Source organism: Vicugna pacos, chromosome 18, assembly GCF_048564905.1.
Source record: "Vicugna pacos chromosome 18, VicPac4, whole genome shotgun sequence".
NCBI classification, from domain to species: domain Eukaryota; kingdom Metazoa; phylum Chordata; class Mammalia; order Artiodactyla; family Camelidae; genus Vicugna; species Vicugna pacos.
This window is the reverse complement of record NC_133004.1, coordinates 35,312,735-35,332,935: the sequence shown is the minus strand read 5'-3', so window position 1 is coordinate 35,332,935 and position 20,201 is coordinate 35,312,735. Positions and strand designations below refer to the sequence as shown.

At 41.8% G+C, this 20,201-nt stretch overlaps 1 protein-coding gene across 2 annotated transcripts in view; it reads left to right on the top strand.

Moving 5' to 3' along the window:
- GALNT17 (polypeptide N-acetylgalactosaminyltransferase 17) overlaps positions 1 to 20,201 on the top strand; it is a 361,038-nt gene that overhangs the window by 117,865 nt on the left and 222,972 nt on the right. For both annotated transcript variants that reach the window (XM_006201451.4, XM_072943074.1), the window contains exon 2: positions 12,855 to 13,038. In XM_006201451.4, coding sequence (XP_006201513.2) covers positions 12,855 to 13,038 — 184 coding nt within the window. The remainder of the gene's footprint in view (positions 1 to 12,854; positions 13,039 to 20,201) is intronic.

Here is a 20,201-nt window from a genome sequence, read left to right as displayed (position 1 = left end):
AAGTGACATCCCCTGGATGTTAGCCAACAAAAAACTTGGGGCACAGACGTGTGTAGGAGCACTCTTCTGGTAGATACTGGGGCTTGAGAGTGGAGGGAGGGCCCAAAGATGGTGCCTGCCAGTTCCAGTCCCCGGAGAATGTTCCAGGAAGCTCCTAGATGTGTGCTGACGCACACGCCCGCCCCTGAGACCAACGCTTTCCTGTAAACAAGGGGGCCTCCTTCACTTCAAGTCTAGACACCATCGACCAGCTGCGTCTTAGCTGGGCCTTGGGATGGGCGCGTCCAAGCTCATGAGCCTTTAAGAGCGAATTCTCAGAGTGCTTCAGTCTTGCGAGCCCTGTTGGTTTTCAAAGTTAGATGTTTGGAGAGCTTCTCTCTTAAGCTTATGTCTTCAAGGTTGGAATGCCCGATGTGGGGTTCGAAGCCTTCGCTCCTCAGGGAGAAGCTCTGCGTTTTGAGTTTTCTCCTGATGGTGGGTCACTGTGTCAGGGATGGGGTTTACGGTAAGATTGTGTGCCAGCCTCTCCCACTTGCTTCAATGCAGTTTTCTCCTTGTTTGCCCAAAGTGTAGTTGTTATTCAGCCAGCCTTCAGGTTTTTTAAAGAGGAAATTGTTCCATACGTGGCTGTAGACGCAGTGTGCCCGCGGGAGGAAGCGACCCCAGGACCTTCCGCTGTCTCCGTCTTGAACCAGAACTCCAAGCTAAACACCTTGAAATTTTATCTAGTTGAGCTGGAAACCAGGAATGCCCTGCCCTACAAGGTGGTGAGTTCATTATTCTTGGAGGAACACAGTACCCACCGGGTGGCCATCTCTTTGGAATTCCCACACTTGATGGGATTGTGAGTTGAACCCCAAGTGTTACCATTTGTCTTAGAATGATTTACTTCATTCTCTTCCACCAGGAAGCAGCCGATCCGGTTGAACTCTGATGAGTTCATCTAAGATACTAAGATTAACATAACCTTTGGACATCACGTCTGGGGAGCGCTGAGGATATAGGACAGAGAATGTCAAAATCATCATAATAATGCAGATGGTAACAAATGTCAAGATCATCATACTAATATATGAACTGGGGAGTCAGTAATGATTTGACATGAGTTCATGAAGCAGTGTCGACCCATTTCTGACATGTCTCCAGGAGATTTCAGTATCAGCACTAGAACACGGTCATATAACTGGCCAGCCCAGCTTACCGTGCACTTAGTCATTCGTTTATTCACACTCTTTGCCCATTCATCCATTCATTCAGGTGTACAACATGGATGAGGTGCTTACTTTGTGCCAGACTGTGTGTAAGACACAGAGATGTTTCCGGGTTTGCAAGAAGCCAGGGCTCTTGTGAGCGAACAGTCAAGGACACCTGTGATATGATATGAGCAATGCCGTGGTTGAGATTTCTACCAAGGAGCAGCGTCTGACTTCCTGGGTTGAGGAAGTGTTCAGGAAAGGTGTGCAGGGCTGTGCTGAGTAGCAAGGATGACTACAGCAGAGGCACTGAGGGGTAGTGGCTGCTTAGAAGCATCAGAAGAGGGCAGGGCAGCTAAAACTGAGGGTGCAACAGAGAGGAAGGTGGAGGATGAGGCTGGGCAGGGAGGCAGCTCATGAGTAGCTTTGTATATCTCATGACAATTTGGGGATTTTTTTTTTCCCGTAAGTAGCCGGGACGCACTAGTGAATTTTAAGCAAGCAGTGGTCAGATTTGCACATCGGAAAGCGCACTTTGAAAGCCACAGCGTTAGGAGTTGACTGCAATAACTCAAGGAAGAGATGACTTGAGTTTGAATCCGGGTGGTGACAGAAGCGATGGAGGGGAGGAACAGAGTCAAGAGATGAGAACTGGCAGCAAGAGTCATTTGAGTAATGACTTTTAGGCAGCTAGATAAAAGTAAATATATACGTACATTTAGCACACATTTATATGTGTTAGCATATATGTTTAACATTAATATTATCTATGTAGTGATTGAAGCGTTTACGTAATGCCTTTTATCTAATGAGCATTTGTCGGTTTACAGAACATTTGTCAGTAAAACTAACATTTGTATCCAAAAATGGTGCTTCCTCTCTCTCTGTTGGCAGTATTTCCAGACTGGCTTTTCGGTAGCATTGATCCGCCTGTCATTTCTTGTCTCATTTCCTCACTATCTTAATCATGAGAACTTTTCAGTGTGTTTTCCTCGCTGGTGGGTTCCATGTCTTCTTGGCTCCTCTTGGCGCATTTCTCGGGGGTCCTCCCCGCCCCTCTCTGTCAGCATGCTGGCTTGGTCGGGAAGGCCCCCTCGCTCTCCCAGGAGTACGGGGATGTTGGCCAGGAGTAAGCATGGAGTTAATGCTCACTGTTAAGCTCCTGGCTGTGACTTCCTGGTTGTCTATGAGTTTTATCAGTTTCCAAACGCTTTAGCGTCGTGTGGGATGTCCCTGGGACTCTGGGACTTCCAGCAGGAGTGGGGGCCTCTGTAGAGATGCCCTGACATACGCTTGCCCAGTGGAAGAAGGTCACATGATGCGCTGGGCTCCTTGGCTGTGTGTGTGCGTGTGTGTGTGTGTGTGTGTGCGTGTGTGTGTCTCCACTCGGGGCTGTGCCTGCCGAGATGATGAGGAGCTTTGTGAGTTGACAGGGCACCAGATTGCATTTTGCTCTGGTCTCTATCTGTTCTGGAGTTTCTGCCTCTGTTATGAGTCCCGTCCCTGTTTCTGAAAGAATAATGCTGGTTATCTGTAAACTCATAAGTTTAAACTGTAACCCTGGAGAAAATGATGTCCTTAGCTGTGCGGAGGGAGGCGGGCAGGCAGCCGGGAGCTGATTTACAGCCCTGGCTCTTTATTTCTGCTGCCACTGTGGATGGAGCCCGTGGAACTTGGGCCAAACGGAAGACACAAGGCAGCCGAGTGATTTCCTCCTGCTGAGCAGTTATCAAGCAAGGGCACCTCAGGGTCCCTGGGCTCCGTGTGAGAAAGAGGGAGCTGCTCCCTCATCATTTCTGTGGCAGAAATTCAGCTGCACTAAGAATTTCTTAAAATTTCAAAAGTGGAGCTTATTTTGAACAACTTCATGTTTGGAAGATTGGATGACTGTTAGGAAAAACATTTGAGAGCCTCACCTCCCAGCAAATATGTAAAATCTCCTCCCAGTCACCATGCCACTTTAATTATTATTGCTTTATTTCTTAACTTAGTATCAGACAGGGCAAGCCCCCCCCATTTTTATTCTTTTTTAAAGAGGTGTACGCTTTAGCACCTCTGTGTTCTTCTCGGTTAATTTCAGAACGTTTTATTATGTTTCAGAAAAAAAATCCATTTAGAATTACATTAAATCCATGCATTAAAAAGAAGTGGTATCTTCATAACATTGTCTTCTAGCTAAAAATGTCTCCCTCTGCCAATTTATATATGTTTTATTTTATCCATTTAGTAAAATTCTGTAATTTCCTTCCTGTTGGTTAAAGTTATGTCTAGGTGTACTTCAATATTTGTTGCTTTTATAAATAGAATTTTTTTTTACATTATATAATCTGGTCGATTATGGCCAGAATACAAAACACCATTAGCACAGGAACCTCTCCATGCCGGGCATCCTGACTGAGGGGAGCCTCAGCTCTTACCTCCTTTTTTTTTTTTTTTTAACCGCCCTGGAAACTCTCACATCATCGGCATGGCTGTCTCTAAAGCCACCAGAGCCCTTTTCACTGCCAAACCAAATGGCCCTATTCAGGCTTGATTTCCCCGTGACATTCATCAGTGTGGGCTGTCTTTTACTTTATGAATACAAATATACTATAATATGTGGTCTCAATCCCCCTTCTCTTCTCCAGGTAGCTGTTTTTCTTGTGGATACTTACGTTTCTTTCTTGACACTGTGGCAGATGGTTCCAAGTTCAGTCTCCATATTTCATCTCCACTCATCTATATACTCGGCCATTTTTAGGACCTTTCTATGGGTCAGGCCCTGGGGTGAACATCCTTGCCTAGACATGGTACCATGCAAGAGGTCTTCCCACAGGGAGAGGTAAGATGCTGTATCTGTCAGGATCCCGGCAGGAGACAGATGGCACACTCAGAAGTAGTGATTGAAGAGATTTTGGCAACACATTTACAAAGGCTCGGGCAGAATTAAGGGAAATCAATAAGGAATGACCAGGGATGGTGAGTTATTCTAGAGCGAGCAACAGAGGAGGAAGCAGTTGCCATGTCAAGGCCTGAAGGGGCAAGAGGAGGGTGTGGCTAACAGAACACAGTGTTTAGTGCAGCCACCATGGAGAACAGTATGGAGGTTCCTTAAAAACTGAAAATAGAGTTGACATATGATCCAGCAATCCCACTCCTGGGCATGTATCCAGAGAAAACTATAATTTGAAAAAGCACACGTACCCCAATGTTCACAGCAGCACTGTTTGCAATAGCCAAGACGTGGAAGCAACCTAAATGTCCATCAACCGAGGACTGGATAAAGATATGGTGTATACACACACACACACACACACAATGGAATACTACTCAGTTATGAAAAAGAATGAAATAATGCCATTTGCAGCAACATGGATAGACCTAGAGATTATCATACTAAGTAAAGTAAGACAGAGAAAGAAGCATACCACATGGTGTCACTTATATGTGGAATTGAAAATATAACACATATAAGTGTTATATTTACAATATAACACAAATGAACTTATTTACAAAACAAAGAGTCTCACAGACATGGAAAACAAACTTATGGTTACCAATGGGGAAGCAGGGGGAGGAATAAATTAGGAGTTTGGGATTAGCAGATACAAACTACTTATATAAAATAGATAAACAATAAGGTCCTGCTGTGTAGTGCAGGGAACTATATTCAATATCTTATAATAACCTATAATGAGAAAGAATATATATATATATATAAACTGAATCACTATGCTGTACACCAGAAACTAACACAACATTGTAAATCAGCTCTACTTAGATAAAAAATAAATAAATAAACAGACAAACAGAACACAGAGTTAGCTATAACCCTAGCCTAACCCTTGGAGATGGTTGCTTGATAGCAAATTTGCCAAGAAGAATGCAGCTTCTACCAAATGATTGCCTGGTTGAGAGGCAGCTGGGGAATAAATACCCCAACCTGTCACTCTTCCCATCCATCAGTCTCCTGAAGGAAGCTCCTGTTGGTTGAGCCCAACCCAAAGCCAGAGGCAGGGGAATCCTTGGTGCTGTCTATGTAGGTCTGTCTCCTAGGGCATGAAGCAGAGAAAAAGGTGGAGAGAACCGTGCAGAGTATTTGGTAAAGTTGCTGTGGGATAGCTGACCTCAACTGGTTCTTCCTCCTTCCTTCTCTTCAACTTCTTGCCTACTAGCACCCTTGGCTCTGCAGTCTTGGACTACAGTAACTCAGGAGGCAGTATCTGTAGGCAAAAAAAGGCAATGCTAAATCCTCTCAAGCCTGGTGCCAAGCAGCCACCTCATTCTCTTCCCTCTTTCCCTCTTTGCCTCCTTCTTCCCTTTGCCAAATTGTGACTTCCACGCCTGCATCTTCACATCAGTCTGCAGTGGCTACAACGGCTTCTGGCCAAAAAGCAAAGGGCACATTCAGAAAAGAAGGTTCCTTGGGTGCATGGAGCCATCCCAACTTGCCCCAGTGGCAAATTTTCCCAGCTGTGTGAAGACTAACTTAGGTCTTGTTGGTGAACTTGAACTCTTATTTACAGTTGCCAAGAGTTTCCAGGGCCTGCTAAGTACGCACATTAAAATGCCAGTGAAAATTTTTGCTGCTTTGTTGAACCTTTCTGGCAGGTTCAATTGGGGGGAAAATGGGAGCACATGGACCACAAAATATATAATTCTTAGTTGTCACATCGCACGGTGAGGAATGATCTTTTTTTGAGGTTGCTAAGTGGGTGTCTTGCTAAGTGAGAAGAAATAATGCCACAGGAAGGGGAAAAAAATCTCACTGGGAAGAGTCCTTCCCTGTGTGTCCTTGGTAGGATTAGCCTGCATTCCTAGTCTTAATTCCTGTGCATTTTATAATCAAGTCCCTCCTTGGCTTCTCTGCCTGCGTTGGAAAGGCTGCCCAGGGGAGCATGCTGGGCCAACATGGCGGAGACACATTTTAGCTCCGAGGTGGCATTTAATGACCTGGGATGGGAAGCTGTCTGTTCAGACTGGACAAAAGAAATGCTGTCTTCCTAAGGGGAGAAAAAGATGTGCACAGATGAAATAAGAGGAAGTATCAGATGTTTTCCACTGAAGCTGCTGAGTTAAGTTGAAGGTCAGTTCTGTCCCATTCTGGCAGCCTCCTTCCTTGACCCTTGGGCTCCATGCTGGCAAGAAAACCGCAGAAGGCTGAGTTTGTGGCTTGTGAGAAAAGGCCACAAATATTGGGGAGGGAAATCCCGGGTGAATAGCAAGAGCATACATAACCAGAAGAAAAACTCACTGCAGTAATCTCTCATCTTTTAAACTTGTGTGATAGTTCACACATCATACGTATCCCATACATGTCAGCTAATAATTATATGATGAATACTAGTTGTGTTTACCTCCCAGCTTTACCCAGGATCTTGAGGTCCTTTGTGTATCTTTCTCCAGTTATAATTCAACTCTCTTTTTTATTGCTGTTTCATGGTTTCAATATATAGATTTTTATTTCTGAACTATATTTTGATTAGTTTTTGGCGCTTTAAACAAAAGTAATTCTATGCATTTTTTTTAAAGTGGAAGTTTCTTTTTATTTATTTATGGGGGTGGGGAATTGGGCTTATTTCTTTTCAGTGGTGGTACTGGGGATTGAACCCAGGACCTTGTGCATACTAAGCACGTGCTCTACCACTGAGCTCTACCTTCCTCACCCCCTGAATTCTACGCATTTTTGATGCTTGTCCTAAGTCTATGAGAGGTATCCATTTATTAGCAAAGTCATCCATTTTCATTGCTGTATGATAGTCCTTTCAATGAGTCCATTACCATTTATTTACCGTTCTTCAGCATATTTTGAATGCTGGATTCTTCCTTCCTACATTTCCTGGACAGAGCATTTGTGTATATGTTGGGACTTGGCAGGAATGTCTTATTCCATCTTCATTACTTTTGGATGGTCAAAGACTTAATCCTTCCAGGCCTCCATTTCTTCATCTCTCAAGTGATCATGGTGCTATCTACCCTGCCTGTCTAAGAGAAAAATGGATACGAAAGCATTTTAAAAATGTAAACCCTAAACAATGATCATCCATGGATGGAGAGTGGTCAAATGGATTGATAAGGACCACAGGAAGCTTAAGCACTTGGTTTGTATTGGGGTGTTTCTCTGTCTTTTGAAGTCTCGGTTCCTTAAAGTCCAGAGTTTCAAATGAAGCTTCAGTGAGGGAGCATATGTGTGGTGCCCAAAGGGGTAAGTCCTAAAGTATGCAACTCCTACCCTAGATACGGTGGAAACGTAAGAAGAGTGTGGTTGGCAAGCACCTCCTGAGCATTGTCTACCTTTCTCCTTGCCCCTCGACATCGCTCCCATCCCCAACTTCCCTCCTCTTATCATGGCTACAGCCCTTTCCATACTGGTGGCTTCCAGGTTCATATTTCCAGCCCCCACTACTTCTGAACTTTGTTCTCATGTGTTTCAGCTCCCCATCCGACTCCATCTGAATGTCCTGTGGATGCTCCATATCCCACACAGAGAGACCAGAATGCATCTCCTTGAACTTTCTTCTGTCTCTGTGAGTGGTGTCACCACCCAGTCCTCTTACTGGAAACCTGAGGCTGACTCAACTTCTCTCTCTCTGTCTCTCACCCTAACACATTCTGCCTTGTGATGGTATCTCTGAAATTGTTCCCAAATCTCTGCTCTTTTTGATCACTACCACCTGTGCCCTAAAATGAGGCCCCTACCCTCCCTTGTCTGGACTGCTGCAGGAGCCCCAGGGCTGCTCTCCTTCTGTCACAGAGCCCAGGTTCTATCCTCCCTTGAATCTCTCACTGCATCCAGAACTCAGGTCTCAGCTTCCTTTACCAGCCACAGAATCTCAGCAAAGTTAGTAAAGTCTCAGACTCGGTGTCCTCATTTGTCAAATAGAGATCACTCCCAGACCTTCCTCCTGAGGGTGTCAGGAGATTGGAGGAAACAATGATACAACACATGTAAAGCACATAGCAGCATGCCCAGCACACAATAGACGCTCGGTAAATGGTAGCTGACCCCTCTGTTAGTGACTGCGGTCTGTCCTTGTGCTGGCTCTCTTCTAGACAAACATTGTAAATTATGCCTCAAGATCATGTTACATTCCTTCTCCATGATTTCGGTACCTTGTCACTTATAGTTAAAAATTTAACCTCAAGGGAACCAAGGTTGCACGTGACTTATGTGGGCTATAAGCACTTTGGCCTTCATAGGTTGCTTCCTTCATAAAAAATGTTAAAAATTGTATTTGATAACTGCCTTGTTCTGATTTTAAAAGAAATTTAAAAATCTTCCTGAGCCCCTAAAAATATTGGGGGACCTAGGCACTGTGTCTACTGTGATGAATAGATAAGTCCTCCCTGAAAGGACCATGTGCCTTCTCTCTCTCTCTCTCTCCTCCAATCTTGCTGAAATTATTCCGCTGCCACCATTTTTCTTTTAGTTTCTCTCTCTCTCTCCTTTCTTTTTTTCTCCTTCCTTCCTCCTTCCCTCCTCCCTTCCTTCCTTCCTCCTTTCCTTCCTTCTTTCCTTCCATTCTCTCTCTCCATCCATCCCTCTTACTCTTTTCTTCCTTCATGTCTTTCTTTTGGGTGTGTGTATGTGTTGTTACTTTTTGTTCTTTTGTTTATTATTGCTTTCTTTGGGTTCCTCTCTTCCTTTTCTAGCTCCTTGGGTTAAATGCTTACCTTATTATTCTTTTTTCCTCCTCCACCCCATATGCATTTATAGAATTCCTTCCAAGTATATTGCAGTAGCAATGTCCTACACATTTTGAGGTGTACTGTTTCACATTTTATCAATTGCATGTATCTTTTAATGGCAATATGATTATTTGAACCACACTTGTTTTAGAAGTATTTTTAAATTGCCAGAATATGTGGACTCTTTGTAATATTTTTACTATTGTTTTCTGTTTTTTTATTGCTTTATGTTCCAAGGTGATCTGTAAGATAGATTGAGACTTGTTCGTGGCTTGGCAACTGTTTAAATGTTCTATATGTTCTTATAGAGAATATGCAATTATTAGAAAGTCAGGTGTAGGGTCCATTAGATCAAACTTGTTCATTTTGTTGTTCAGTTCTGCTGTATCTTTGCCAATTTTTTGTCCTTATCTGTCAGCACTAAAAGATGTGTTAATATTTTGCACTATTATTGTGTGTTTGTTATTTTCTCCTGGTAATGTGGTCAGTTTTTGCTTTATGTAATTTGAAGCTATGTTTTTAGATGCATGGTGGTTTATAATTCTTAAGAGTTTCCTGGTGGATTGTTACTTTTATCATTATATAATGACCTTATTTATCCCCATAAGGCTGTTTGCCCTGAAGTCTGTTTTACCTAATGTTAATAGAGCCATTTCAGCATTCTTTTGGTTAGCATCTACATGATACATATTTTCTTTATCCATTTCTACTCTTTTTTTATATTCGTTGTATTAGTTTTGTGTAGCTACTATAACAAATTACCATAATTTGGTGGCTTGAAACAGAAATTTATTCTCTCACAGTTCTGGAGGCTAGAAGTCTGAAATCAACTTGCCAGCTAGGTCATGCTTTCTCTGATGGCTCTAGGGAAGAGTCCTCCCTTGCCTCTTTCTAGCTTCTGGGAGTTGCTAGCAATCTTTAGCATTCCTTGGCTTGTAGCTGCATCTTTCAGTCTGTCTCTGCTGTCAAATAGCCTTCTTTCCTCCATGTGTCTTTACTTCTGTGTCCAAATTCTTTCTTATGAGGCCACCAATAATATAAATTTGATTGATTACACATCCAAAGACCCTACTTCTGAATAAGGTCCTATTGTCAGGTTTGGTGTAGACAGGGGGCCACTGTTCAGCCCAGTGCCTTCAGAACTAGAAATTATGCAACATTTAAGGCATACAAAAGGCCTCAGATTCTGTGCATGTTTGAGCTCTAAAACTTCAGCCTTTAGTTGATGAACAACTTATCCTTCACCCCATCTCAGCGTGTATAGTCTCAGCTCTGATTGTAACTTACCTCTGGGAGTTACCTTTTCTTTCCTGCAAGCTCAGCTACATGCTTAACATATTTTTTATGTTTTTTGTTCAGAATTTCTAGGTATTTTACTGGAAGGTTTTCATGTTTCAGCCTTCCATCTTGCTAGAAATAGAATTGTCTTTCACAAGTGTGTTTTTAAAAATAGCTTTATTGAGATAATTTTCACATCATTACCATTCATCCACTTAAAGTGTACAATTTAGTGGCTTTTAGTATATTCATCAAGTTGTGCAAACATCACTGCAGTCTAATTCCAGAACATTTCTATCACCCAAAAAGACACTCAATACACATTAACAGTCATTCCCCATTTCCTCCCTGAATACCGTCCACCCCTAAGCAGATACAAATCTACTTTCTGTCTCTAGAGTTGTGCCTCATCTGTACATTTCAGATAAATAGAATCATACAATATGTGGTCTTTCCTGGCCAGCATTATTTACTTGGCATAATGTTTTCAAGGTTCATCCGTGCTGCAGCGTGTATCACTACAGACAATCACTGACTTACATTGGTGTTTGACTTGGGATTTTTTGACTTTATGATAGTGCAAAAATGATACTCATTCAGTAGAAACCAGACGTCAAATGTTGAGTCTTGATCTTTTCCTGGACTAACAGTGTGCAGTATGATAGTGTCTCCCGAGTGGGCAGTGGCAGCAAACCACCGCTCCCATCAGCCAAGTGACCGTGAGGGGAAACACCCAATGCACTTGGAGCCATTCTGTTTTTCACTTTTAGTACTGCATTCAGTAAATTACATGAGCTATTCAACACTTCGTTTTTTTTTTTTATTATAAAACACGCTTTGTGTTAGATGAGTTCACCCAGCTGTAGGCTAACATAAGTGTTCTGAGCACGTTTAAAGTAGGTGAGGCCAAGATACGATGCTCTGGAGGTTAGGTGTATTGAATGCATTTTCAACTTACGATATTTTCAACTTATGATGGGTTTATCAGGATGTAACCCTTTTATAAATTGAGGAAGATCTGGCCTTCATTCTTTTTTATTGCCAAATAATATTTCATTGTATGGATATACCACATTTTGTTTTATTCATTTTTCAGTTGATAGACATCTCTCTAATATGAATAGTGCTTCTGTGAACATTTATGTACAAGTTAGGCATATCTTTTCTTTTCTCGTGGGTATATACCTAACACTGGAATTGCTGGTCAGATGGTAAAACTATACCTACTAGAACTACTAAACTATTTTCCAAAATAGCTACACCATTTTTCACTCACTAGTGATGTTCAATCACAAGTGATTTTAAAACCCAGCACAAGTGTTTGCTCTTGACATGGGAAGAGTTCTTGTAGATTTTGGAGCACAGTGAAAGTGATTTTATGGGAATGGCCATTGCACATTGACATGGAATGAGAGATTAAGGACCAGAAAACAGGTAGGAAGTGTTGGAGTCATCTAACTCTCCGTTGATGTCAGGGTTCCTGAAGAACACAGGGAACAGTGGAGAGATTCTTGGGTAGAAAAATGATGTTCACTTGAGACCAACCCTGAGATACTTGGTCAACTTTGCTCTTTGATCTTGTATCACAGAAAATAGATGTCTATTTTCAGAGAAGCAGGAAAGGGAATGGAAGTCTTGCCATTAATCGGGTGGAGGACCATCCTGTGACTGGAGCAGATTTGCTGGCCTTTGACTTGCCTGAGGATGCTGTCCTGGGAGGTTAGGGTCTTCCGAGGTTCTGCGGGCTGCCCACCATGAAAACTGAGGATGCTGTTTACATCTCTGGTCCATGTTCTTCCTGCCGGTGGCATCAAAGAGACTTCTGTGGATAAAGTGGTGTGTGTGTGTGTGTGTGCGTGTGTGTGCCCTTGAGGGTGGAAGAGCAGCTTGAGCATTTGAAATAGTGAAAGAGAATGAGAGCCCTTAACAACAAAAGTTTTCAAGCCGAGAAGTAAAACCTCCCATAACTATAGGATTTAAAAATTGCCCATCAAGCTGTTGATCGTGTAACGGAACAATAGGTATAAAGCTGCCACCATCCTGGGAACACGCAATTGCTCAGTGAGGCTTGTCACCGAGGCCTCCTACTCTTCTCGGCACAGTTATCACCCTTTTGGGTTTTTCTTCAAACATTTTATGTTTCCTTTTGCCATTTAGATGAGATTTAAATAAAACCATTAGGTAAAGAACGGTGTCAGACGGTTACACACTTTAAACTGATGATGAAATCAATCTGTTTATTATTCTCTGTTCAGATGAAGCAAAAACACCTGCAGTCGGCAGTTCCTCGTGGCTGGCTCTGCTTATTCTGTGTGGTACCCGGCATCTCTAGCCTTGTGGTAATTGCCCACAGAGAAAAGAGAGCAGGCAAGGGTGACAGACTGTTCTCCTTTTTGTGGGTCCTTCTTGGACCACACGTCCTCTGGTTTTGGCAGTCTCTCCCTTTTATAGACCCCCGTGCTGCCCAGTTCCCAAAAGGAGGGGGAACGTCTCTTCGTTGGAAACCAGCCTTAACCTCGCAACTCACAGTTGCTTTGACCTTCTTCTCCATGTGAGTGTGTTCAGGGCGTGTCCCGATATTGGTAAGCTGAGGACGTAATTTTTTATGTGATGGGTAATGTTAAAATTTCCACTGAAGCTGTATCTAAGCTTGAGTGACATACCTTGAGACGGTTATTTTCAAATAATTCTTTTCTCCCCCCCTCCTTTTTCTAGGTTTATCCAAATCCCTTGGGCTCATTGAAGGTTATGGTGGGCGGGGCAAAGGGGGCCTTCCTGCTACCCTTTCCCCAGCTGAAGAGGAGAAAGCCAAGGGGCCTCATGAGAAGTACGGCTACAATTCCTACCTCAGTGAAAAAATTTCACTGGATCGTTCCATTCCGGATTATCGTCCCACCAAGTAAGTTCTGATTTGGTCATTCAGAGGTGCTTACTTCATCAGATGGTTGGGTGTGGACCCGTGGCTGTGACATTTCTTGCTTGTAACTAATGGGGGAGCTTGCATCTCATTAGTCTCCTCCGTAATCAACAAACAGTACTGTTGATTATGAAATGTTAGCTAAATACAATTTTTAAATTTTTATGAGAGTAATATGGAAACATACAGAAGGGTCCTCAATACAAACACTTTTTAAAGTAAATTAAAAAATCACCATGGTCTCATTACCTGGAGACGGTGACTGGCAAACTCTTAGTATCTTGCCTTCAAGTCTGTTTTCTACAGAGATTATGAGCATGTGATATATTTCTTCTATTTTTTTATTTAACACGATTTCATGAGCATTTTCTGACATTATTAGTTATGATCATTATTTCCGTGGTTGGAAATTTAGGTTATTTCCAATTTTTCATTCTTACAAATAACACTTTGATGTCTACCCACTCAAAGCTTTAGGTATATTGATTTGATATTTACTTTCTTAACCCACACTTCTAAAGACCCCATTGTAGAAATACTTTTGCAGGCTCTAGATGCACACAGTGATATTTTCCTCCAGAAGGTTCCTAGCAGTTTCTACTCCTATTGGAATTTACAACTAGACCGCCGCACCCCCCACCCCGAACTGAGTACTGGCATTTAAGAAATCCTTTTCCCAGCTGATAGGTTGAAAGTCCAGCCTACAGTTGTTTCAACATATCACTTTTGTTGGAGGGTCTTACCTGTTTAAACAGTTTGTTTGCATCTTGGTTTGTTTATGAGAGGTCTTTGTTCCATGCTCTCAGATTTAAGAATGATTTGTTTTCTCCGTGTGAAAGACGGAAGAGAGATTGGTGGTAAAGTCAAAGTGCTGGGGGGAAAAATCTTATTTTCTAGGCAGTAGTTCTCCTTGGCTTCTCAAACAGATTCTTCATTTTCTGTGAGATTTGTAATGTCTCTCTTTTTCCATTTAGAGTGTGCCCTTGCTTCGAGTAGATTATTTCTTTTGCAAATGGATTTTGTACAAATCAGTTAAGTATCCTGGTTACCGAGAAAAATAGATTCAAGATAAAGAAAATTATCTTAAATGGATTTAAAATTGCAGCATTAGCTGAGAAACCTGTTAAACCTCTCTCCCTGCCTAATAAGCATATATTCATTTTGAATCACTAGGAAAACATACATCACCCCTGTTGGAAGCTATTTTGTGTTCCTGGACTTTTTCTCTCAAAAACATCTGGCTGTTTTCATTTCCTGGTGCTCTCTGATTAGACTTTCTTATTTGGACGTTGGCAAATAAACAAAGCCATATTTTCTGCACTCCTATGAGAATGAAGATGCTTCCAGCATGGTGCTTAGTGAAAATGGATCAGTTGAACAATATTAGTGAGCACCTATTATGTGCCAGATGGTTTTCCCCATAACAGAGGCAAAACACTGGGTAAGACAGTCTTTGCCTACATAATTCCTGTCCAGGGAGGGAGACAGATGTGCAGACTGATCAGACCAGCATATTGTGGTGTGTGTGGATGTGTCAGGCCAGAGACATACACAGTATGTACAGGGAGGCTCTGGGAAAGTTTCCGGTTTGAGATGATGTGTAAGCTTAATCTTGAAGGCCCATTAAGGGTTGGAAAATTGCAGAGAGGAGAGAGGGAGAAAGGCAACTAGGTAGGGAAACAGCCAGAGCAGAGTTGGGGATGCAAATAAAAACAGGGCTCACCCAGGGACGATTGCATAGCTCATTGGAGCTCTGTAGTGTAGCATGGTGGCTCGAACGTACCGCTTAGATCTAGTCCCTCTGGAAACTTCACTGAGGTGATAGTAAAGGACTAGAGAGGATGGCAACCTATAAAGGACAAAAACAGATGAGGCTACGACAGCAGGTAGAAACACCTACAGAGTTTTGGAAGGTGGAAAGAGAATGGGTGAATGGTAATTGACACAGCAAATGGGTGAGGCTGAGACCCAGCTTCCTATATGATGAGAAGGGGTGGGAAGAGCAGAAGAATGTAGCCTTGTCGCATCTCAGAACCCCAGAGACTCAGGAATTGGAAGTTCTGGGTACCTCTGATGGCTGGGAGGTAGATTTGAATACAAGGATTGCAGCCGTGTCCCCAGATCCTTTCTCCAACTTTGCACATTTAGAGTCTGCCCTTCTCTACCTGGTGGAATATGGGAGGTTTAGTCTCTGGAGAAGATGAACTCTTGGGCCTTAGTTCGTAAGATGACAAAGGACACGGCTGTGTACTAAATGGGAACACCCTCGGCCTCATTATCTCTCTAGGCTTTCACACTCCTGTAGCCAAGAGTTTGAAGAATCCACTCTGAAGAAACCATCCAGCCTAAGAAAAAGGCCAATAGATCTGACAGTCCCCCCTGACCCCTGAAACGACTGGGTTCTGCTCATTACATATTAGTAAGGCTCCAGCTGTCTACACAGAGCTGTCTTACTCTAAAATGAGAAAGGAGAACCAGTACCCCTAGACACTTCAGGAGCATCTCTGTTATAAAAGGCCTTAGCAACAACTGCACCAACAGACAAGGCATTTGGAAGAAACAGATCACAAACTTTAAAACTATGGTTAACGTCTTAGAGGGTTCATGGAATGTTTTGTTTTATTTACAAAACGAGAATCAAATAGTTTGTTAAAGTAATAATCAGAGACTAAATAAGAAACCTGGAAAGTTAAAAATAAGATAGAAGTAAATAATGCAATGAAAGGCTGGATAAATAGCATTTTATTCACTAAAAGAAAGATAACATTGAGGAAATCTGAAAAGCTGGAAAAAATGAAAAATAGGAGAGAAAGGATTAAAAAGGAATTTGATCAATCCAGCAAATTCAACATCAAGTAAGAGGAATATCAGAAATAGGATAGAGAAAAGAGAGAAAGAAATCATCAAACAAATGATACAAGAAAATTTCCCAGAACTAGAGACCATAAGCTTTCAAATTAGAATATCCCACCCAGTGCCTACGTGATGGATGAAAAGAAAAAAAATGTTTAAACCCACATCAAAAAATGTAAATGTAAAACTTCACAACAGCTTGGAATGAAGAGAAAGTCCTAAAAGCTTTCAGAGAGAAAATGTGGATCAAATATAGTTGGTATTGGGTTTCTCAGCAGCAACGTTAAAAACTAGGAGACAAGTTGAAAAAATTATTTTCAACTTAGAATTCTATGGTCAGCCACAGAAAACTTTGCGCCAAGAGTAAGCACAGAGTAAATACATTACATTTACATAGGGTCTCAACAGTCTTACCCTCCCTGCGTTCCTTGTTTTCAGGAAGCTACTCAAGGATACGCTCCAATAAAACAAGGGAGTAAGTTAAGAAAGAGAATGAGACTAGGATTGAGGAAGCAGGGGGTTCAAACAGGAGAGTATCAACAACAGATCCCGGAAAGATGATGAAGGGATGTTTCAGGGTAACACTGCAGGGTGACAGCTGTGTAGGGGGCCAAGAGATCAACCCTTCCGCACTGGAACAGGAGGATGGAGGGATATAGGAGGTATGTCTCCAAAGGGGGCCAGGGGATAGAATTACCTGATTATCTAGTGTTCTTACTGCATTAAAGAGATGTTTTTAAACTGAGGAATAGTTGACACATAACATTACATTGGTTTCAGGTGTATAACATAATGATTCAAAGTTTGTATACACCACAATAAGTCTAGCTAGCATCCATCACCATACGTAATTACAGAACTTTTTTCCCTTGTAATGAGAACTTTAACGTCTACTCTCTCAGCAGTTTTCAGACATGCAACATGTTATTACTAATAGCAGTCACCACAATGTACATTACATCCCAGTGACTTATTTATTTTATAATTGGAGTTTGTACCTTTTGACTCTCTTCGTCCATTTGGCCCACTCCAACCCCCTCACACCTAGCAACTATGATCTGTTCTATCGAGGTTGGGTTTGTTTGCATGTTTTTTAAGAGTCCACATATATGTGAGATCTTTTGGGATTTGTTTCTGTGTTTGACTTATTTCACTTAGAATAATGCACTCGAGGAGTCCATTCATGTTGTTGCAAATTTCTTTATCCATTCATCCATCCATGGACACTTAGTTTGTTTCCAAATCTTAGCTATTGTAAAAATGCTGCAGTGAACATGGGAGGTTGCATATATGTTTTTGAATTAGTGGGGGTTTTTTTCAAGTAAATACCCAGAAATGGAATTGCTAGATCATATGATAGTTCTATTTTTAATTTTTTGAGGCGCAGTCACACTGTTTTCCATAGTGGCTGCACCAATTTACATTCCTACCAGCAGTGCACAAGGGTTCCCTTTTCTCCACATCCTTGCCAACACTTTTATTTCTAGTCTTTTTGTTAATAACCATTCTGACAGGTGTGAGGTGATATCTCATTGTGTTTTTTATTTCCATTTCCCTGATAATTAGTGATGTTGAGCATCTTTTCATGGACCTGTTGGCCATCTGTATATCTTCTTTAGGAAAATGTCTCTACAGATCCCCTCTGCTCACTTTTTAAATCAGATTGGTTTTTTTGTTTGTTTGTTTTGCAGTTGAGTTGTATGAATTTATATATTTTGAATATTAACCTCTTATCAGATTTATGATTTGTGAATATTTTCTCCGTTTCATTTTGTTGGTTTCCTTTGCTGTGCAGAAACAAGTTTAGTCCCCCTTACTCACTTTTGCTTTTGTTGCCTTTGCAAATAACAACAAAATTTACCATTCTTTCAGGATGTTTGGCACTGAATTAGGGCCAGACACACACACACACACACACACACACACACACACACACACACACACACACACAGCTTGTGAAAAAGGAAAGTAATTGTTAGTACAAGAAAAAAACAAAAGTTCCTCAAGAGAGGAATTGCAATTTCACACACTCTGTGGTTCAGCTGTGAACAATATCGTCATATGAATGTAAAGACTGAATAGGGATTAAACCACAAATTATGGTCTGACTGCATTGGAAGAAAGAGGAGATGAAATGTGTGTGTGAGGTGTAGGTAGTATAAGAAAATGAAATCTTCATGGTCAGAAACAGAAAACCCATTGAAGACGTCTAAAATTTAACCATCAGGGAATAGTAGCATAATGACTTATTCAGGACCATTCAGATTACAGAAATGGGATGAGACTGTATATATTTTGTGTTAATAAAAGAAATGTTTGACTAGGCAATAAATGTAAATCTATATTGCAAAATTAAATGCAAAATAGGAAGGGTAAAAGTATGATGGAAGAAAGAGTTGGGGAACCAGGCTGAATGACGTGACCACATCTGCCTTTTTAGATTATTCTGGCAGCTCTAGGGAGGATGAACTTGAAGGTGAAATTAGAGATGAAGCTGAGAGCTTACCCACAGGCCATACATGGTACCCAGAGATACCACTGTAAATTCTGGGCTCCACAGCCGAAGTTACCAAATTAACCTTTGTTAATTGCAAATTAATCCTTGCCATCGCAGAGTGACAAGGACTTTGCCCGTAGAAGTTGCTTGTCAGATATTTGAGCCCAGAGGATGTGGAGGGAGGCAGCTGTCTGGGGCCAGAGCAGTTTCCTTCCTCCCCGTGCAGTCCAAGCCCAGGAGAAAGTGCATGCCCCACTCCCCGCCCCCGTGGGCAGCATCCTTCTTGTGATGTTCCCAAAACATTGTCTCAAGTTCAGAGCATTTAAATTGCAGTTCATCTCATTGCAATTTTGTATGCAACCTCAAGTTGCTTTAATTCTTATTGTGTTATTATTATACTACTCTTGAAACATTTGTTTCTCTTATAAATATGAATGAATTTTTAGGTGATAGTGGGATTAACCATTTGTTTGCCATATTTCATGCAAATGGCTTTCAAACATGTTTTCTGTCTTATTTTAATTCTGTGATTTTTTTTTTCTTCCACTGGGCAGATATTTTAAATTTGTATGACCCCCAGCTGTCCATTTTCATTTCTTCACCACTTTAAAGCAGAGAAAGATATCACCCCTACAATTACTTAAAAATACTCTGCTCTGTTTTGTGTTCCTTTTCCATGACTCTCCTGTTTACTTCTCTGTCATCTAGAGTTTATTTTGAAATATGGTCCAAGGTATGTGTCTTTTGTTTAAAATATCTGTCCACTTTTTTTTCAAAGCAGCTTTTCCAAAATAATTTTGTAAATAACTCTTCTCTCTTATTTGGAGGTGTTCAGTGTAATACATTTTGGGCTTTTTATGTGTAAGCGGACTTGTTTTCGAGGCTCTGTGCTATTTCTTTGGTCTATATATTTTTTTCATTTTCTTTTCCTTTCTTTCTTTGTTTTTTAAAAATCATTGAAAATGATTTTTGGCCAAAGTCCCCATTCTGCCAGTCACTGCCAAAGGCGTGGAGAGGAAGAAGGCATGTCTTGGTCCCCTAGGAAATCAAAGAGCATAGGGGAGGCAGGTGGCACTTTGCAATCCTTCGAGTTGTTTCCTTAGATATGTAATCCTTAGAAATGTAAGAGGATGCACAGTGCTGGGAGAGTCAGAGGGCAGGGCAGGGGCGACCTTGGTCTTAGTGGTGAGTGGGAATTCTCTCTCTAACGAGAAGGCAGGGCATTTGAGAGAGAGAACAGCACACGGAGGACTGAAAGAGTTCTTGGATTTGGAGACGGGGGAACTGCCCAGAAACACTGGGTTGGGTCATAGAGTTTCTGGAGTGAATTGTGGAAGACGAGATTGGAGGGGAGAGAGGTTGCAGATCGGGAAGCACCTGCCTGCCATCTCTGTGTTGGGTGGGGACGTTCATCGTTGGTAGTGGGTGCCAATGAATGACTTGAGGCAAAGTGGTATTGTTGTTATGATTTCTTCAAAAAAATAATGGTTAATTGTGGCAAGAACATAGAGATCAGGCTAGAGGCATTGGAGGCTCGTAGCAGGATGGCTAGATAAGTCTATTCTCTGCCCACTCAACACTGGTGGGACACCCACTGGGGTACTGGGCATTGCCTGATAGAAGAGAAAGACTTCTGATCATACCATCAGTGCTTTGTTATTATCCTATTCCTTTCACAGAAGTGATTTCTCTGCAACAAAGCGAGGGCTAAGCGGGAATGGGGCAGAAGGGCTAGATTCAAGAAAAACTTTCTAAGAATCAGCAAGATGAGTCACTTAATCGGATAGCAGAGAAG